This window comes from Prionailurus bengalensis, chromosome C1 (genome assembly GCF_016509475.1).
Source record: "Prionailurus bengalensis isolate Pbe53 chromosome C1, Fcat_Pben_1.1_paternal_pri, whole genome shotgun sequence".
Lineage (NCBI taxonomy): Eukaryota > Metazoa > Chordata > Mammalia > Carnivora > Felidae > Prionailurus > Prionailurus bengalensis.
Window position 1 is genome coordinate 140,297,037 of NC_057345.1, and position 22,385 is coordinate 140,319,421.

The 22,385-nt window shown below is 34.5% G+C and overlaps 1 protein-coding gene across 3 annotated transcripts in view; it reads left to right on the plus strand.

Annotated features, from left to right (window-relative positions):
- Positions 1-22,385, plus strand: part of EPC2 (enhancer of polycomb homolog 2) — a 122,168-nt gene that overhangs the window by 78,766 nt on the left and 21,017 nt on the right. For 2 of the 3 annotated variants that reach the window (XM_043576652.1, XM_043576653.1), the window contains exons 3-7: positions 2,841-2,986; positions 9,394-9,600; positions 15,871-16,019; positions 16,793-16,925; positions 19,108-19,299. In XM_043576652.1, coding sequence (XP_043432587.1) covers positions 2,841-2,986; positions 9,394-9,600; positions 15,871-16,019; positions 16,793-16,925; positions 19,108-19,299 — 827 coding nt within the window. The remainder of the gene's footprint in view (positions 1-2,840; positions 2,987-9,393; positions 9,601-15,870; positions 16,020-16,792; positions 16,926-19,107; positions 19,300-22,385) is intronic. The other variant, XM_043576654.1, reaches the window with a different exon arrangement.

Consider the following 22,385-nt stretch of genomic DNA (forward strand, 5'->3'; position numbering starts at 1 on the left):
GATCATGACCTGAGCTGAAATCAAGATGCTGAATGGACTAAGCCACCCAGGCGCACCTCTCCTTACCCTTTTAAAAACGTATCTTTGGGGCACCTGGGTGGCTCATCAGTTGGGCATCTGACTTTGGTTCAGGTCATGATCTCATAGTTGGTGAGTTCGAGCCCCATGTTGTGCTCTGTGCTGAAAGCTCTGCTTCGGATTCTCTCTCTCTCTCTCTCTCTCTCTCTCTCTCTCTCTCTCTCTCTCCCCTCTCTTCTCTCTCTCTCTCTCTCTCTCTCTCTCTCTCTCTCTCTGTCCCTCCCCTGCTCCCGCTCTCTCTCTCTCAAAAATAAATATGTAATTGGGGCGCCTGGGTGGCGCAGTCAGTTAAGCGTCCGACTTCAGCCAGGTCACGATCTCGCAGTCCGTGAGTTCGAGCCCCGCATCAGGCTCTGGGCCAATGGCTCAGAACCTGGAGCCTGTTTCCGATTCTGTGTCTCCCTCTCTCTCGGCCCCTCCCCCGTTCATGCTCTGTCTCTCTCTGTCCCAAAAATAAATAAACGTTGAAAAAAAAAAGTTTAAAAAATAAATAAATAAATAAATATGTAACAATTTAAAAAATAAATAAAAATGTATCTTTGTGCACTATATAAAAATAATCTGTGCACTTAAAAGAGTATATATGTATACATATATATTCTATTTATATTTTTTAAAAATAAGTGCACATATACACTATTTTGTACCTTAGCTTTTCTCACTTTTTGTTAAGATAGGTGTCTTTCCCTATCAGTATACATACATCATTATTCGTTTTTAGGGCTTCAGTCTATTCCATGTATGTACAAACCATTATATACAGTATTTCTGTATTCCCACATACATTGCTTGTTTTTATATTTTTTACTTCTTACAGTGTCACATGTAATATTCTTGTATATGTATATTTGTCTGTTTGTATATTTATACGATAAATTCCTAGAAATAGAATTGCCAAGTCCAGGAGTAGGTGTCTTTAATTGAACTGAATACCAGTTTTAATTTCCTCTTCATGGTGTTTGAGATTTCCTTCCTCCATTCATTCCAAAATAGCGTATCATCAAGTTTTAGATCTTTGTCTGTCTGATGAGTGAAATATATCTTGTTGCTGTGTTTGCATTTATTTAATTCGCTTTATGGCTTCTGAGCTTATACCTACCCAAACATGTTTCCCCTTGCATTTTCCTCTAGCATTTTTTGCATTTTATTTTTTACTATAAAATTTTGTTAAATACATCATTTATTGGTATTAGGAATGAGGTAGAATTCTAACTTAAGTTTTAAAAGGTAACTAGTATGTATAATCCCTTTTTATTAATAATCTCCTTTATCCTCAGTGATTTGAAATACCATTCTTATGATACATACACTTTGCACTTTTTATTTCTAGATTCTTAATTTTCTTAGATAGCTTCTCATTATATTACCAAACTACCATGTTGATAAATATATAACATCTTTTTTTAATAATTGCTACTATTTTGGCATATATTTCATGATGTTCTATTTTTGATTTTTTAAATCTTAATTCCAGTATAGTTAACATATAGTGCTTTATTAGTTTAAGGTGTCCAATATTGTGACTCACCAATTCCATATATTACTCAGTGCTCATCCAAATAAGCATACTGTTAATCCCCTTCACCTCTTACACCCATCTCCCACCACCTCCCCTCTGGTAACCATCTGTTTTACTCTATAGTTAAGGGTCTGTTTTTGTTTGTCTTTGTCTTTTCCCTTTTCCTTTGTTCATTTGTTTTTTTTTTTCCTAAATTCTACATATGAGTGAAATCATATGGTATTTTTGTCTCTCTGTCTTGTTGCAGTTAGCATTATACTGTCTAGCTCCATCCATGTTGTTGCAAATGACAAGATTTCAGTTCTTTTTATGGCTGAATAATATTCTGTTATATATATAGCACATCTTGTTTATCTCTTCATCTATCAATGGACACTTGGGCTGCTTCCATACTTGGCTGTTGTAAATAATGCTGCAGTAAATGTAGGGGTATTTGAATTCGTGTTTTTGTACTGGGGGTAGATACCAGTAGTGCAATTACTGGATCATAGGGCAGTTCTGTTTTTAACTTTTCGAGGAATCTCCGTACTGTTTGCCACAGTGGCTCCACCAGTTTGCATTCCCACCAACAGTGCAAGAGAGTTCCTTTTTCTTCACATTCTTGCCAACACTTGTTGTTTCTTGGGTTTTTGATTTTAGCTACTCTGACAGATGTGTGGTGATCTCTCATGTGGTTTTGATTTGTATTTCCCTGATGATGACTGATGTTAAGCATCTTTTCATCTGTCAGTTGGACATTTGTAGGTCTTCTTTGGAGAAACATCAGTTCATGTCTTCTGCCCATTTTTTAATTGGATTATTTGGTTTTTTGGTGTTAAGTTGTGTAAGTTCTTTATATATTTTGGATACTAAGTCTTTATTGAATATGTCACTTGCAGATATCTTCAGTAGGTTGTTGTGATCCTCTATTTTTAAAATAGATTAATTTTAGTTACTGCTTTTACTGTTCTGTTAAACTTTAATTCACATCTATGAATTCAGATTTTATTTTTCTTACACTGTGCTTCCAGTCTCCGAAACCAATTTTTTTTTTCTGTTTTTGTTTTTTTATTTGAGTATAGTTGACATACGATGTATGTTATATTAGTTTTGGGTGTACTCTGAAACCAATTTTTAGATGTCTGCTCATGAGCTTCTCTTTGGTCAATGCGTTGTGATTTAGTAGTATTCTGTGGTCAAATATAAACACACTGTAACTCCATAATTTCTCCTCAGTTTGAAGAATTTTTCTTTTCTTTTCTAGCCTTTAATCTAGACAACGAGCAACCAGATTATGATATGGATTCAGAAGATGAGACCTTATTAAATAGACTTAACAGAAAGATGGAAATTAAGCCTTTGCAATTTGAAATTATGATTGACAGACTTGAAAAAGCCAGTTCTAATCAGGTACTGTACCTTGTAAAAATGTCTCCTGTCTTAAAGTTAATCCAGTTAGTAGCTTTATTTTGCATTTTCTTTAGACCTGAGTATATTGCCTTTTAAATTTCCCTGACATCTTAGAATTTCTGTTTACAGTATTCCTTGAACTGAATAATTCAGCATAATTTCTTTGAATAGGAGTATGAATAGTACTATTCTGACTGTTTGGATATAAAAATAATACTAGCTGCAATAGTGTTTAATACCTTCTCGATTCTTTTCATAGGACTAAATTTGCTTGGTTGGGTCTTTAAGGCAGATATCTTATACCAAATCTGGCTTAGTTAAGCTCAGATTTATTAAGGTACTCATTATCATTTTAGTTTTACGTATATATTACTTAAAATTTTAAGTGAAGAAAAAATTATTCGCAAAGAAGTAATTTTTTTAGTGGGTCATTCTAAATATGGTATAGAGAATTTAAAAGGGTATGGTCTTTTTGGAAAGCAATTAGGCAGCATATGTCAGGAACCTTAAAATGTGTGTACCTTTTGATTTAGTAATCCTACCTCTAGGAGTCATTCTCAAAAAAAATAACTGGTAAAAATGTCAGATTTTTGAACAAGGATGTTCAGAATAACTTACAAGTTGTAGGGTAAAATATCACATAGCCATTAAAAATAATTATTTTGAATATTAACAGAAATTGCTCATTATATAATGTTAGATTTCAAAGAAGGATACAGAATTGTTTAAATGCAAAACTCTGAGATTCATTTAAAGTGTTTACATTTATATGTGCGCATTGAATAAAAGATCAAGAAAATCCAACAAAATACCACTGTTGGTTCTATTTAAGTGGTAGGATTATTGGTGATTATTATGTTCTTTATTCTGTTTCTGTTTTCCAAATTTACTATAATGAACATGTATAGATTGTTGTAATTAGATTTTAAAAATAAATTGTTTTAAAAAATAATTGCTTGGTGTATCTGTGTGGTGTATTAATATATTAATTGTTATTAATGTAGTAAGAAGTTAGAGATAAAAGTAAACATTTTATAGTAGACTGTTAACACTTTTCAGTAGTTTACCCATTACAAATTCATTATTTTCCTTTACCTCCCAACTAAAGTCCTTTAAATCCTTAAGGCATTACCAGCTATTCAGAACACTTTTCAAAACTTTTCCATTGTGAAATGCCTGCTGCATATTTAGCCTTTCTTCCAGTCTTTTCCCCCCATTTGGATGGAAAGTAATATTTGATGTGCAATCAAAAAAAGTACATTGGAAACCGAATGTTGTAAAATTCAACTTAGTTGGTTTTTTGAAAGACTGTCTTTTTTTATTGGAAATTTGTTTTAATTATCAAATTGAATATTGAAAATATTCTTATTAGTGCTCACAGTTTTCCTAACATTTTGATTACTGGCATCAGGTATAGGTTCATTTTTCTTCTTTTTTGCAAACTTCTGGCAATCTTAGGTTCAGTCTTTATTTTGGTATATCTGCTATTTTTCATGATTGCTCAAAAACTACTCTTGGTGGCTGAAGTTATATCCTCAGAAGCCTTCAATGCTCTGTTCTGTAATTTGCTTTCTTTCATTTCAGTCAGTAATTACTTAGTGCTTAGGTGAACAAGGGAGGTGACAGAAGTTCTGCCCTTGGGGAGCTTCTCATCTAAGTGAGGCAGGATAAACAAAACACATGTGAACAATAATACACTTAACTGTCCACATACAATCAACACTATCCTTTTTTAGTTCTTTTTGTTCAGTGACAAGCTTCAAAGCCCTAAAATTGGGTAGACTCAGAGCATAGTAACACCTGCTTTTGGCAGTGTAGACAAAGGTAGAAGTTTGCCTTAGGGACAAGATAATGGTCCTGTTATTAGAACTAAGGATTAAAGATACCAAAGACTCTTCTCATTCCAGGTACCTGAACTATGGATTCACGAATTTCTTTATTTTTCCTTTTTGGCAGCTAACATAGTAGCAGATCTCAAGGCAAGGAATCAAGTTTGTGGTTAAAGCAATATTTATTAAGTTGACAGAGAAAAGACATAAAAGATAGACTGAGACAAAGCTTCTGCTCCCATCATTCTGTGGAGACTACTGCAGTGAAGTCATTATTGAAAATTCCTGTTGCCAAATGCCGTGATTAATTTCAGTCCTCATTCATTTATTTTAATTGAGCTCTCTTTATTTCTTGAAACACCTCACCTTTGCTCTTTGGAATATACTTCATTCTCTTCTGATTTTTTACATTATTTTCTTTGACCATTCCTTCTAATTGTCTTCTACTGAGTCCTTTTCATTAATTTCTGCAAACATCAGGGTTTCTTGAAATTCTGTTCTTGATATTCTTACCTTATGTATTTTGGGATAATATCACCTTAGCAAGCATTTTTCTGAGGGTAATAATACATATATCTTTACCCTTGACTTCCTTCTCAAGCTCCAGGACTTTCTTTTTTCTCTTTTCATGTTGCCTGTTGGCTTCTCCACCTAGATAGTCCCCAGACCTCTCAAGTTTAACTTTTCTGACTTGCTCTCTTAACTCCACATGATCCTGTACTGTATTCCTCATCTCTCCAGTGACTCCCAAAACTCACAATGATGTGGGGTTTTTTTAATCCCTTTGGTCCCTAAATTTCTAATTCTCACTCTTCTTTTTCCACCTGTATATTCCTTGAATATTTCATCTTTAATTATCTCTTCTCTCACTTCTTCAGTCTTTCTACCTTTGCCCAAAAATATGTCATGGGGTCCCTATTTCCAAGAGAAGCCTTTCATTTGACCTCATATTTCTCTATAAAATACTACCCTGTGTCTTTCCTCTTTTTTTTGTCACCAGTTAAATTTTTAAAAGATTAGCTGTATTGTTTAACTCTTACCCATACTACAATCCATTTCAGTTTACTGAAATTGCACCCAGGGCACCATTGACTTTCTCATTGTCATCCATCCATTTCAGCCTGTATCCTACTAAATGTCCCTAGAGTAGTGGGTGCTGTTGACCTCCACATTTCTTTTTTTTTTTTTTTTTTTTTCAACGTTTATTTATTTTTGGGACAGAGAGAGACAGAGCATGAACGGGGGAGGGGCAGAGAGAGAGGGAGACACAGAATCGGAAACAGCCTCCAGGCTCTGAGCCATCAGCCCAGAGCCTGACGCGGGGCTCGAACTCACGGACCGCGAGATCGTGACCAGGTGCAGCTTAACCAACTGCACCACCCAGGCGCCTTGACCTCCACATTTCTTGAGTCTTGTCTTCTTTCTTCATCTTCTCTTCCGTTTTTCCTCTACATCGTGTTTGTTACTGTTTCCCTCAATATCTGTCCTCAGAATTTATGCTTGTATCTTAAGCTATCAACACAGGCACTCCCAGATGGAGTATTTTATGATTCTTTCAGATATCTTAATGCACTAATACTCAGTTCTAAAGTTCTTACGTTGTTCACTTATTGTTTAAATTGTATTTGCCTTGCGTCCATTGCCATATTGTAAGTTTCTGTAGGTGTGGTTTTATCAGTTTTTTTCCTGTCTTCCCTACAAGCTATGTAACACAATGGTGGACTGATAGGAGTTGATTATTAACTACTTATTGCTTAATTGACTATATTAAAAAACATTAATTTTATGCATAATTTATTCATTTGTGTATTATAAATGTGTTTATTGAAATTGCTAAGCCATAAATCTGTATGTAAGCAAACTAAATGATCTTTGTCTTCATGGAGCTAGTAGTAGTCTAGAAGAAAAGCCCACTAGTAGAATAATTTTTAATCTCCTCACTTCCGGGCCCCCAAAGTAAGGAAACCAAACAACTCCGAGCTGTCTTAAAAATAATAAATTTTACCACAGACCTTTTTATCAAGTAAATAGTGGTCTCCACTGCTTTCTGGTAGAAAGTGTTAAATGGCAGAAGTTTTTTCTTAAGATAGAAAAGTAGTAAGATTCTGATTTTGTGGATATTTAATCGTGTGTCATAATTTGAGACTGTGCAAATAGTTTTTGCCCACTCAAACTGATGCTGTCACTGTGATCATAATGATGCCAGTGACACTAATTGCCTTAGAATAGCTAAAGATACTTTTAACAGAATGGTTAAAATAAAAATTTACTGTATAGCAACATAAAAACATCAGTCAACTGAGAAAATACAGTTAACACTGGAAAGAAAGGTCAGGATCTTTAACTGTAAACAATGTATTGAATTCTTGTTACCTGAGATATAAAGAGGGTATGTATCAACCAGGCAGAAGGACATTCCTAGAAGGAACAAGAAGTACCAGAGAAGGAGACCTGAGGCAGTGTTTTAATCCCATGACACTTCCTGCAGGAGATAGGAAGCAGTGTTATTCTGGTAGTAATGTTGGATAAGAAACTCATTACCGCTCTGCAGCTTGATGGAAAGAAACCTATCCTCCTCCACACTCTAGAGTTAGAGTATAATTAGTGAAGGTTACAAGATTTTATCAGAAGCAGAATGACCACAAACAGCTGAAGGTGTGTAGCATATCACACCATTGGTCCCCAGAGCACATGAAAGCTGCTCGTAATGCTATGATGCTGTAAGCATGAGGTCAAGTTTTTGGTTTTTGGTTTTTGTGTTTTATTAAGGTGTGTTTTTTTGAATTATTCTTTTTTTTTTTTAAGTTTATTTATTTAGAGAGCGAGCAGGGGAGGGGCAGAGAGAGAGGGAGAGAATCCCAAGCAGGCTCCACGCTGTCAGTGCAGAGTCCGACGCAGGGCTTGATCTCATGAACTGTGAGACCATGACCTGAGCAGAGATTGAGAGTCAGACGCTTAACCGACAGAGCCACTCAGATGTCCTGAGGTAGAATTTTACTGGATCCAGAAAGTTTGATTCTTATTCTACCACTGGCCTTGTAGACTTTGGGCCGTTCCAGAGAACTTGAGCTAACAGAGTTGCCCATTTAGAGTGATGTTTGGAAATATTGCTGCTTTTGGTTTGGTCTCTTATTCCAGGCTGTGGCCCTCCACTTTAAAGACCAAGTTACTCAGACTCTCAGATGAGTTGAAGCTGACTCCACTGAGACATTGAATAAGCCAAAGTATGGCCACATATAATTTCATTACACTAAAAGTAATCATTACATGGATTAGAATGCTTGAGTTGACATTGTCAGTGTAGTCTCTTCCTGTGGCCAATCTTGGCAGCCAAATTATAATAAGAAACCAACTAATTAATTAACCCTGGTAATCACCATCACAGGACTGGAAATCCAAATGATTATTGCATTTATTCTATGAAGTTATACCAGTATGAGAAATCAGAGATCAAATTTATTTGGTGGGTCATGCCGTCTTCCATTGACTTCATATAACCCTCATATTGATTCATATGTTGATCTTACAGTTTCATTGAGAAAATTTTTCCCTTAATTTCTGAGTTTCAAGGAAACATTTGTTAGGAGATACCTCAACTTGTTTTGAAAATGAATCTTCATTTCCAAAGTGGTAAAGTAGAAAGATTGTGATAACAGCACTTCGTTGACGTTTTCCAGCCTTAACTCCATGATCTTTTTCTAGAGTTCCCTGTAAATGGGTATGGATAACCCATAATCCATCCTGCTCAAGCTGATCAGTCTTCACAAGGAACAAGGAAACAGATGTGACCAAGCAAATTTTTACAAACCTTAGTTTGAGATATGTCAACATTATGTTGACTGTACTGATAACAGAGAAGGACATCCTTGAGATACCTGTGTCAAAACTCCAAGGGAATCATCTGAGGGCTGCTGTCACAGATGTAACAATGTTATTAGCAGAATGAGTGTTGAGAACAAGGATTCTCTAGTACTAAAGTAGGTTTGCTAGAAGAATTGCCTTTATATGTAATTCATACAAGAAATTCAAGATTGCTTAGTGTTAAACCTCTGGAAACATGCTAAGTTTATTCTTCACAGTTTCAAAAGAAAGTTGTTATATTAGTTGTAATATATTAGAAAATATTAATCTTTCATTGTAGATAGATATAGAAAGAAACGTTCTGTATCTTCTGGTTTCTGTTGGAAAACAAAAGCACAGAAAGAACCCAGTAGACTGTTGAAAACTAGATCTTCAAATGTATAGAAACACAGATTATCAGATTTTTGATGGACCCGAGGTGTCTTCTAGTCCAAGACTTACCTGAGGCATAGATCTGTTGCAGTCTTCCCACTACTATTCATTCAGTCTTCTTAAGTATTTTAAGTTGTGGTTCTTACTACCTCTTAGGGCAAAATGTAAATTTTTGAATGAATCTCCTTATTAACAAATCCTTTGTTAGATTGAATTGAATTCTGTTTTCTGCAATCATGATGTCTGATCATCGTTAGACTGATCACTTTTTTTTCTATAGGAATAGTTTAACTTTGATTTCTCATTTTCAAACATAGTTGATGACAATTTGTGTTTTTCATTTAGCTTGTAACACTTCAGGAAGCAAAACTGCTGCTAAACGAAGATGATTACCTTATTAAAGCTGTGTATGACTACTGGGTAAGAAAACGTAAAAACTGTAGAGGGCCGTCCCTCATTCCTCAGATAAAACAAGAGAAAAGAGATGGCTCCACCAACAATGACCCTTATGTTGCCTTTCGGAGGAGAACAGAGAAAATGCAAACTCGAAAGGTAATGGGCAAATTAGATTTAATTAGTATGCCTTAATAGTATTTAAGATCAATTTTTTTCTGCTAATAATTTCAATAATTTTGAATACCTTGAACATAAAGAGGAGCTAATAACATTGTTGAACCAAATGTTAGAAATCCTGCTCTTCAGTAGCTTCTGTTGGTACAATAACCAATATCCATGCCCTTTATAGTCTCCTGATTTTACCATTTCAGACTTAACAGTTGAAGTAGTAAAAGAAATTCTATATCTTTATATATCTCAGAAATTTGAGCTCTTCAGTAAACTATACATTTTATACATATCCTCTTGTTTGGGAAGCTTAAGAGCTTATAGCTCTTTTGAAACCATATTCTAATTCTTGGGTATAAAAAAGAACTTGACTCCCTTTAGCTACTGTGGGGTCATGGGAAGGAAGGAAAGGTTCTTTTCAAGCCTGTTCTTCCCATAGTCAGAAGTAACAGTGGAATCTTTTTCTTCTTTTCTGAGTTGTCAGTTGTGTCAGATTTCTAATTGATGAACTTGTCCCCATCTGCCTTTCACAAGCAGTGTGAGCCAGAATTTTACATAAGAGAAACAGGGTCTCATGCTGTGGAATGATATGTTATAGAAGAAAGTGTTATTGTACAGGTGGTATTCATTGTCTTCTATTTCTCATAATTAACAGTAAACACCATACACAATAACACATTCTCTAGCATTGCAAAAAATTAGAACATATAAATGTAAAAGCCATGAGGAATTATGATGGGAGGCAAAGCCTTTTCTATGGATTCCTGTTTCTCCTAACATGAAAAGCTTGTCCTTGTCAGTTGTGAATGTAACAGCTGTGAAACATAACAGCTGCCAGGAATAGTATATTTTAGGAAAAATTCTACTACCGGTTAATAACCAGTTTCTGTAAGTCTGTCTTAGATGTCCCAAGTTTAGATGACATTGCCTAAACCAGGCTAAGTTTTCAATTTGGCGTTTTAGTTCTTAGATAAGATAGTCTGAGATATTTTATGAAAGTGTAACATCTTGCTTAGAAAAGATTGGAATGAGGTAAATTTGTAAATATAGGCAATTAGACATGAGGAAGGGGAAGTTTACCTGAATCATTGAAAAATATGAACTACTAATTGCTTTTCAAAAGAAATGTAATTAATTCAGATACATTCCTAAACAGATTTTTAGCAGTGTCTTTTGAAGGAAGTATACCATTAGACTTTCAGTGAGTGGGTGTGAAGAACTGAAAACTAGGCAGTATTTATTAACATGTAAACAACATTTTAAGTGTTTAAATCAGCTTTATTCTTAAATAGGTTAAATCACTGTTTTCTAACCAGTGCATATTGGGAATTGCTAGTAGTGCATTCCAATGTATAGGTGCTTTCATTGTGCAATAACTAGTATTGCTTTTTCCTGACACTCTGATTTCTACCCTTTCTCTTGCCTGTTATTTTCACCTTCCTCTGCAGAGTGGTACATTTTCTTTTCCAGTAGTCTTTTTATTCCTCTCTGTTTTCAATTTTGGGACCAAAGACTTTTCCCCTTCATGCACACTGATGCTGCTTCAAAATGTTTATGGTTCAAAATGAGAAAGTTGGGAACGCAGTCAACAATGAATACCCCTAGATGTTCCAGAGGTGGGCAAGCACTGGGATCTGCAAAAATGAATACTGCTAGCAAAGGTTCTCTACTTTTTTGTTTCCACAGATTGAAAACACATGTATAGCTACATACAGAGGTGCTAAAATAAAGGACTTCTGAAATATTTGCTTGGCAGGCTAGAATTTAATTTTAATTTGGTAAACTAATATTTAATTTGGGAGTGCTTAAGTACTTTTAGGACATTCTTAAATGAGACAGTCTTAAGGCACCAACATGTCTGAAAGTGCTGATTGGGAAGTCTTAAATCAGCATGTGTGTTTAATATGTTTAACCCCATATATACAACTGTTAACATCTGTGCTTTCTCTCCTCCCTCTCTGTGGCCCAGAATAAACGAGAAAGACAAGAGAGGAAACTCAAAGTAGTTGTTCTCAGTCTGGCCACATGTAACAATCTCCTGTGAATTATCCTTGGTTATTAAAAGGTCTCCAGTTAAATCTAAAGTGCAGCAGTTTGAGAACTACTTCCCTGAAGATTGGGCAGTAGGTCAGAACTATAATATGTAACTGGGAATAGGGAAAAAAGAGTTGGTCCAGAGCAGAGACCATTTTGAGGAACGGTAAAGGAAGTGAATAGATTTGAAAACAGGGATAGGGCCATCTTAAAAGCACAGAAAAGATATCAGTATGAATTCATTGTTTTTAATAGATCTGTGAATGTATGTGTACATACATATATTACAGGTGTATTTTCTAGCTCTGTTCGCTGAGTCTAGAAGCAATGATACTCAGTAGCAGTGAGCATGCCTAGCATGTAGATCTTGATTTTTTTTTTTTTTTTTTTTTTTTTTTAAATTTTTTTTTTTTCAACGTTTATTTATTTTTGGGACAGAGAGAGACAGAGCATGAACGGGGGAGGGGCAGAGACAGAGGGAGACACAGAATCGGAAACAGGCTCCAGGCTCTGAGCCATCAGCCCAGAGCCTGACGTGGGGCTCGAACTCACGGACCGCGAGATCGTGACCTGGCTGAAGTCGGACGCTTAACCGACTGCGCCACCCAGGCGCCCCTAGATCTTGATTTTTAAATACCATTTTCCATCAAAAGGAACCAGAAATCCTTAGAAAAATAGTGTTTCCAGGTCTAGGGCTGGGAAATATAAAGATACGCTTGAAACATTCTGTTATGCCAGAAAGTAAGACTGTTGATTAAAGATAAAAGCATGTTGGACCCATATCAGAAGGCCTCAAGAGCCAGCTTGAAGGGGGACTCTACTAACCAGATGTGGGAAAGTTTTAAATGTCAAAATAAATAATGAATAACCCATAGTAACCCATGAGTCCATACTAATATAAATGGATGGATAGATGGATGGAGGGTGGGAGGGAGGGACGGATGGATGAATGGATGGTTGGTTGGTAGATTGACTGATAAAAGAGAAGGGAACACTTTTCCTTACAGTAGAACTTTAAAATTTCCAAGTTTCAGTAGAATGATGAAGTTTGAAAATCACCATTTGGCCGCCACAATAGTAATAATTGTTTCAGGCAAAAGTTAGAATCAGTGGATACTACATCAGTGGGAGGAAATTTGGTGAGAAACAAGGTACATAATCCTACAGTGTCCTTTTTAATTAAAAATAGTAATTTGACTAAAGGAACCTGACAGCATCTTAATCAAGGGATAAAAATTACCATCAACAGTAATGGGACAAATAGTTATCATTTAACTCCTGATATAAGAGACGGATACAATGATCACTTCTGTGATAATCCTATGAAGAATACATAACCTGAATTTAACTGTGGCAAAACATTGAAGAAACCCATAGTGAGGAACATCCTACAAACTAAGTGGCCTCTATTTAAAAATGTCAAGACTATGATCACTATAGAAAGTCAAAGGAACTATTCCAAATTATAGGACGTTAAAGAGACATGACAGCTAAGTGCAATTGTAATCCTGAATCAGACCCTAGACCAGGAAAAAATTTACTGTTATGAGTGAATTTAATAATAAAAATAATTGTCCTGCTAATGTCCTTCATAGCATCAATTACGTAAACATATAAAAATACATATTTAACAATTATATTTATTGCTATAGAGGACATTAGTAGGACAACCAGTGAAACATGAATAAGTGTTTAAATTAGATAATACGATAACATCAGTGTTAATTTCTTGATTTCGATAATGGTTACTGGTTATATAAGAGAGTATCATTGTTTCTAGAAAGTACATATTAAAGTGCTTAGAGATGAAGGGACAGTATACATCCCAACCATTCTCAAAAAATGTTTTTTAAATAGGGGTACCTGGGTGGCTCAGTCAGTTAAGCATCCGACTCTTGATTTTGGCTCAGGTTATGAGCTCACAGTTGGTGAGTTTGAGCCCCGCATTCATATTCTCTCTCTCTCTCTCTCTCTCTCTCTCTCTCTCCCCTTTTCTCTCTCCCCCTCCCTCTCTCTGTCTGTCTCTGTCTCTCTCTCTCTCTCTCAAAATAAACTCTAAAAAAATATGCTAATTTTGCATATTTGTGTATGTGTTTATTATACATTCATGTGTATGTGCCTTAGTCCGTTTAGGCTGCTGTAACAAAAAACACCATAGACTGAGTGCTTTAAACAACAAATATTTATTTGTCACAGTTCTAGAGGCTTGAAGGTCCTAGATACAGGTACTAGCAGATTCAGTGTCTGGTGAGGGCCTACTTGCTGATTCAGAAGTGATCATCTTACTGTGTCCTCACATGGTGGAAGGAGCAAGAGAAAGAGCTCTTTGAGGTCTCTTTTATAAGAGCACAAATTCATTTGTGAGGACTCCTCCCTCATGACCTAATCACCTCCCAAAGGCCCTACCTCTAAATACCATCACATTGGGGCCTTGGAGTTTCAAAATGAATTTTCAGAGGACACAGACATTTTAGTTCCTCACAACATAGACTAAATAAATACATACAGAGACAGAGATAAAACAAATGTAAAATAACAAATAACATTTGAGCAATCTTGATGAAAATACAGAAGAGTTGTTCATATTATTTTTTTAACTTTATGTAAATATGAAATTATTTCAAAAGTAAATAAAAAGTAAAAAAACAGAGAGGACTAGAGAAAGGAAAAATTAGTAAGGGTAGTTAATTTGGGCCTAAAGAGAGCAGAAAATGAATGGTTAAGACAGGGCAGAAGCATATAGTCCACAAAAAACACTTAGTAAAGAGGGGGGTGATCGTAAAAGGTTCTGGTGCACTTTTGAATATTGTTCAGCTGGCATGTAGCCTTATATTATTACTCATCTTTTGAATCTGTATGTCTCATTCTTACTAGACTGTAAGCCTTTTGAGGATAGGGGACATGTGCAGTACTCTGTACAGGGGGACACTTTAATATTTGCTCTTGGTAATGTTAATTTTTTTTTTCAATTGGGAGGTATTTCTGCCTGCTTGCCAAGTTTTCTTGCTTAAAACCATGCTGTAGATTTTGCCTTTTGTCACATAGTACTGAAGGGGTAAAAAAATTAATTTCCTTTTGATGAAATAAAAGAATGACTAATATAACATTTAAAATACTTGGTACGCAGTACCTTAATGAGATTTAGTTTAGGTTATGTTTTATAGGTGATGATTAAGTTTCAAATACAAGAAACTATACATTAAAGAAAAAAGTAAAACTTTGAATCTTTAAGTTTTATTTTCTGTTTTATAATCCTCCAATATGAAACCTGGCTTCAGGTTCTTTCTAATGTCATTGTATTATTAACTCAAGGATGGGAAGATTGCTTAAGTGCAGTGTCTGTATACATAGAATGAGAGGTGGTAATGGTCTGTTTTTAAACAAATAGTTCCATGCCTACTATAAATATTCTATGGTTATTTGATTAAACACAATATTTTATATTAACAGTAACTTTTATGCAAATAGTTGCTAATTACAACTGAGCCTTCTTTCATTATTAAGCAGGACTTTGATTTGGAGTTGTTCAAATTAAATCTCAGGCTTCACAGTGGGACCTTCTTAACAACACTCTGAAATTTAGAGTTTTCACTTGTTTTCTGCCCTGCAGTGAGGTGTTATTACTTTGAAACATGACAGTCCAGTTCTTTGAGATACTTTATATCCTACTTTCAGTTTTATATCTGAGTTTCTGATAGGAAGTTTTGCTTGTCATTGTCATTGTGTTTACATTGTGGTATATTGAACCTTCCAACCTGCAGTTACAGAGGTGAATGATAGAGACCCATTTTGGCTTTTTTTTTTTTTTTTTTTTTTTTTTTGGTAGGTAACCTTGATTTAACAGAACTGTTTCTGTCACTGGAAAATGCCTTGCATCAATTTCAGTAGACTGCATTTTCTGATTGATACACTAGGTTTTGTTTCAGGCAGTCTTCTAAAAATGTGTGTACGTTGGAATTATCCCTTCTATCATTCCATCTTTTCAACAGTGGGCAGCATTTTTTTTTTTTAATATTTGAGAGATACTTGCTTGTACTTCTGTTTTCAGAGTTAAATAGGTTCTCTTATGTAGTTGCTGTTTAAGATGATTTTTAACATTTTTATATTTAATACTTTTTTAACATTTTGCTTTATGAAACAGTTTTGGATCTCATAAGATTTTGTTGAATGAAAATGGAATGATGATTGGATTGTTTATTCTTCTAAAATTGTTGTTTTCAACAGAATCGTAAGAATGATGAAGCCTCTTATGAAAAGATGTTGAAACTGAGACGAGAGTTTAGTAGAGCCATAACAATTTTGGAAATGATTAAGAGAAGAGAGAAAACAAAACGAGAATTATTGCACTTAACCTTAGAAGTTGTGGAAAAAAGGTAACCTTGCTGCTGTTATATACTAATGGTAGCTTTAGCTAAATGATGGTCAGAATATAACCAAATGATTTGTTTTATTTTTTGCCATGCTTTAAAACAGTTAAAATGGATTCTTAAATGAAATCTACATTTTTTGAAGAATCCGGGTATTGCTAGTTTTTTTTAAGTTAGATTATCAGTTTGGATTGCGAATTTGGGGTATATTTTTATGTGTATTATGTGTAGATCCTCTAATATACTTAATTTTTTTTCAGAATCCTTTAGTTTTATTTAGAAAAGAATCTAGAGATCATTTTGTCCATCCTTTTTATTAAAGTTTCTATTAAAATTTGAGGGAAATGAATGTTTAAATGATTTTATTTTCTAACTAGGTAGAAAACATTTTTTGTTTCAACGCATTTTAAAAATGTGTCTCTAATGCAGTAGTCCTTTTCCTGCATAACTAAATAGACTAAACTACACCTGACAGAATTTTATGTGATTCCTGAGGTAAGCATTCTAAACATCATTTCCCACTGTTTGAAAATATTAAATATATGAGAAATTTGTCTTCTGTATACCTTAGAGGGTTTTTTGTTTTTTGTCTTACTATATCCCGAATATGAACTTCTTTATTCCTGTAAATTTTCTTTCAAGAATAATCTTTTTTTAAAAGAATAATCTGACTAATTAATTAGTTGTATTCTAGTTAATTGCGATATCATTGGGTTTTTTTTTTTCTAATTTATTTTTCAACTACAAAACATTTTCTTATATTTTGTGACCTTTTCAAGATATCATTTGGGAGACTATGGCGGTGAAATCCTTAATGAAGTGAAAATCAATAGATCAGAAAAAGAGTTATATGCCACTCCAGCAACTCTTCATAATGGAAATCATCACAAAGTCCAAGAATGTAAAACTAAGGTGAATATCCTCTGGGGAGAAGCACATATGATAATATTGTTTAGACAATTAGGGGTTTCATCAGCTGTCTTAGTATAGTTTGGTTAAAGAAGAAAGTAATTAACATGTGTTAGTTTTTACTATTAGCCAAGCACTTTGCTAGGAATTTTTACATACATATTAACTCATTAATCGTTATAGCAGCCCATTGACACAGATTTTATCTCTGAGTGACTTCTAGATTATATAGCTAATAAGTGGCTGATTCGAGATTTAGGTCTAGGTCTAACACCAAAAACCATGTGTTTTTCACTGTGCTATCTGCTTCTCTAGAGAATATGGGTAATTAAAGTTGAGTTGTTATCACTAGCCTTAGCAAATCCTGCGTTGTAGTGGCAGGCATCAAAATCTAAGATTAAAGCTTTCTTCATTGAGACTATTTATTATGGAAAGTTATTCTTAGTTTCATTATCACTTCCAGAATCAACTGCTATCTACTTTGAGTGATTTGAAGAAGTCCTGTAACTTCCAGATGCTATTTTCTTCGCTAATAAAGAGCCAGATTCAGTGATTATTTAAGTCTTTTAGACTTCAAGAAATTGTATTTATTCAGTATTCACTTGGTACATTAATTAAAGTATTCATTAATAAAACCTTTAAGGAGCTTAGATTTAACTAAGAAATAGGTATTGACTGAGCATTTAGACAGTGGAACTTTGTATATAGCAAGATTTAAAAAGCAACATAGGGTGTTTGTGGAAAATTCATCTTTTAAAAATGTACACAATTCTTACTTTTCCTGGGTTCGTTGTTAAAGGTCAAAGAAGAATGTGGAGCAGGAAGACTCCTCCTTTAATCAGCTGATGTCAATTCAAACATAAAAGTTCTTTCTTATTAATCACAGGCATCTAGCCCACCTACTTGATTCTTTTTAAAACACACTTGCCTCTATAGCCAAAAATGTTATCAGTGCAATAAATGTTATTTTCTAAGTTATTTTTTAAAATCCATTTTATATAAACCAATGCTTTTTCCAAGTATATGATTGGTAGAGAAGATAAAAATCTCAACCTGAAATTACTGACAGAATCAGCCTTTCCTATATTTTAGGTTTTTATTTTAGATCATCTGTAGGAAAAACACTCAGAATATTTACTAGTGTTAGAGATACGGTTGCTCATTCATTGTTGATCCACCCCATTACACATAGCTAACTTTATTTACCTTGTCACACATCCCACCTTAAAATATAGGTAGTTTCGAAGAGGGTGAGGTTCTCTTTTTGATGCCATAGATTTAACCATTGTAGGAAACCTAGCTATATCCTAAATAATTTGCCATTTAAGCAACATTTTCATTGTATGTACCATTTTTGACCCTGCAGTAGTTTTAACAAAAATGTGGACTACACGGGAAAATGTAGAACCTCTTAAATATTTTTTCACTTCAATATTGCTTGTACTTTGGTGCTCTATTAGAACAATCATTTCCAAACTTTTTAAGTAGTAGAACCCTATTTGTTAAGAGGAATACCACTATGTATGTCAAAACAGATAGTAACAGAGCTTCTCTGCTGAGGGGTGGAAAGCAGGGGGCGCTGGAAACCCACCCCATATGTCAGTCTGGTTGCCAGATGACCTCTAAAGTGCTATCACAGAACTCTAGGGTACTTGAGAACAGTTTGATTACTGTTCAGTTGAGGCAGTAATTCTAAAAAAGCGAATTTTTCTCTAGTTAATAAACTCATTTTCCTCAAAAAGATTACCAGACATAGACATTTTTAAAAATTGAAAGTAAGTGTAGAAATAAATTAATGAATTTATAATCTAATTCAAGTTATTTTTCAAATAAATTTATTAATCATTAATACAGTGGATTTAAATAAAATTAAAATTAAATGTAAGTGCTTTTAAATGCTGGATTGCATAATAATAGAGTAATTTTTTTAAATCACTAACATCATAGTTAAAGTATAAATAACAATATAAAAAGCAAATTTAGGTACCATTATTATTTTTAATCACAACTTGAAAAAAGTAAAACATTTTTCAATTTATGACCACAATTTTTGCATATTAAAAACAGTAAATAAAATCACCTCCTGGGTAAAAATGTATGTTTTTCAAAGAGCAGTATAGTTTTTCATGATTTCTAAAATGATTTTCATTTCTTCCTTTTGGGGGAAAAATCGTCATGTAAACAGCACCCTCATCATTTGTCTTTGAAAGAAGAGGCTTCTGATGTGGTTCGTCAAAAGAAGAAGTACCCAAAGAAGCCTAAAGCAGAGGCTTTGATAACATCTCAGCAACCCACTCCTGAGACATTGCCTGTGATCAATAAGAGTGACATTAAGCAATATGACTTTCACAGCTCAGATGAAGATGAATTTCCACAGGTGCTTGTTTTAAAACTATTTTAAAGACATTTCCTTCTAGTCTTTTATATTGCTATATTTTAAAACATAATTGACCTCTTAGTTTTGATTCTTACTTTCTTCACCTGATGTTGTATAGCATAAACATTTTCCGCATTATTTATGTAGCCACTCATGTGGTATTTACTTTCCATTATATTCTCTCAGTTGGATAGAATTTATTCTCTGGAATATTTAGGTGGTTTTCAGTGTTCCTTTTTATAAAAATGAATGTTTCTCTTTTTTCCATCTGTATTTAAAGTAGATTATTAGAAATGAAATTGCTGGGATACCTGGTGGCTCAGTTGGTTGAGCGGCCAACTTCAGGTCATGATCTCAACGGTTCATGAGTTCGAGCCCCATATCAGGCTTTCTGCTGTCTCAGCAGAGCCCGCTTTGGTATTTCTGTTCCTCTCTCTCTCTCTCTCTCTCTCTCTCTCTCTCTCTCTCTCTGCCTCTCCCCCATTCACATTCACATGCATGCTCTCTCTCTCACTCTCCCTCCCTCTGGCTGTCAAAAATAAGTACACGTTAAAAAAAAAAAAAATGGAATTACTGAGGGGCATCTAGGTGGCTTAGTTAAGAGTCCAACTCTTGGTTTCAGTTCAGGTCATGATCTAATAGTTGATGAGTTTGAGCCCTGCTTCAGGCTCTGCACTGACAATGTAGAGCCTACTTGACATTCTCTCTCCCTCTCTCTCTATGCTTACTCTCTCACAAAATAAATAAATAAACTTAAAAAAAAAAGTAGAATTACTGAACCAAAGATTATCAATATTTTAAGATACTTAATACATAATTGTAAATATTCACCAACAATAACCAACAATAATTTTTTTAACAATTTTTTAGCATTTTGTTTTGCAATTTTTAATGTAAACTTTGCTAATTTGGGCAATAACCATTTATATTTTTTTAATGTTTATTTATTTATCTAAAGAGAGAGGGGGAGAGAGAGAGTCTGAAGCAGGCTCCACACTCAGCATGCAGCCTGATGAAGGGCTCAAGATCACGACCTGAGCCGATATCAGGAGTTGGACATCTAACTGACTGAGCCACCCTGGCGCCCCTGGCAATAATCATTTAATTATAAAGATTCCAAAGAACTAATGCAAATTGTAAATCATGAAGATAATTCTTTGATTTATATTGCAACAGTTTATAGCAAGATGTTTGCAATTTTAAAAATCTTTTTTTTTTTTTTAAGTTTTTACATTTATTTTGAGAGAGAGCATAGGAGGGGCAAAGAGAGAGAATCATAAGCAGGCTCTGCGCCATCAGCACAGAGCCCATCCAGTATGGGGCTCAAACTCATGAAACCACAAGACCGTGACCTGACCTGAAGTTGCTTAACCAATTCAGCTACCCAGGTGCCCCTGCAATTTTAAATTCTTAATTTCACTTTCACAAGTGCTGTTTTTAAAAGACCTTTATGTATCAAAGGATGAATTTTAAAAGATAAATACATATTTATAGTTTAGCACCTGGTCTGGCAACACCCTCTTTTTTCTTGTCTATATGGTATAGTCAATGTAAAGAGAATGCTATAACAAATACATTTTATTATATTTTAACATTTTTATTTCATTGCTTTAAGAGAAAAAAGAAAATTCTAACCAACATTACAGACATTTGGAAACAAACTGTTTTATAAAATACTTTATGGTTGTAACTATTTAAAATGTAGAATCGTAAAATGTATTCCCTTTGACTAGACTATGTGTTTTTTTTACTCTTTTATCACTAATTTAGTTTTTCTATCCCAGATATTTTAGCATTCATATGTATTGTAAAATGCACAAATACAGGTTTTAATTTACACGCTTGAAAAGCACTTAATGAAATAATTGATTACTTTTGTCAAAGGATCATCCAGTTAGACTCAGTGCATTAAAGAGCCATGGGATATTAATTAGGTGGCCATTTTGGAGGAATGAGGAAAATAATGTCCGAACACATAGTAGTTTTCTGATAGAAAGTGTAGGGAGGGCTTCTAGGCAGAGGAAACAGCATGTAAGTGAGAATTGCTTGCAGTTTGGCATTACTGGAGCATAAAATGCAAAGGGGAAGAGAGGTTGAACAGAATGATGCTTGCAGTAGTAGCCAGGTGGCAGATGGCTTCTATCTACCATTATACACACTAGAACATTATTAAAGAATCTTAAGTAAGAAGATGACATGGCTTCAGTATATATTAATAATAGCCTTATATTGGTGGTACTGAAGAGAGCCTTTAAAGTTTTGCTGTACACTCCCAGCTCTTAAGAATGACACCAGGGGATATTATGACCTATGGAAACTTTTCCTTTAGTGCTGGAATCAGTCCATCCTCCTGATAGTGGGACACACTTACATATTAGTCATATATTCCTCTCGCATTAGGGGGCTTTTGTTTCTATTCTAAATTCTTGTGTTTATTCATATAGTCCCCAGCCTTCAAACCCACATCAAAATTTCAAATTATATTTTGAAACTTTTAAGTTCCTCTTGAGTCCTTTTACTGGGTCTTTGACAACTCTCATCAATTTTTATAATGGTATCCCCTGTCACTGAAGAATAAGTATTTACCTATACGGTTGGATATTATTCAGTGAGGCAGCTATTTAGGCTGGAACTCTTACAAAATCAGGATTTTATTGCTAAAAAGATCTGTAAAATAATGATGTGCTGCTTCTTTGTCCAGTAAACAAGGAAAAAGAGAATAGGGAGACTTAAGAGAACAGACATTTTAACCAGACTTCTCCAACTGATTTGCAACAGAGCAGAATTAAAGCCCTGTCTTTTCTTAATCACACTTCTGATTCTCCTGATGTCAGCTCTCTCTTCCTGTGTCTCAGACTAAATCCTCGAATCCACTCCTGAAGAATGGTGGTCGGGAGGAAGGGGTGGTATATTTTATGCAAAGAATTTCTGAGATTTTGTGACACTTCCCCTGTGTGTATTTTAGAAGAGGTAGAGGATTTGCAAAGGAACCAAAGTATAAAATTCACATTGGGGATTTCCTTTCAAATTTCAGGTTTGGGGCTTGGTTCCACGGGAAGAAGAATCAGCCCCAGCTTACTGTTTCT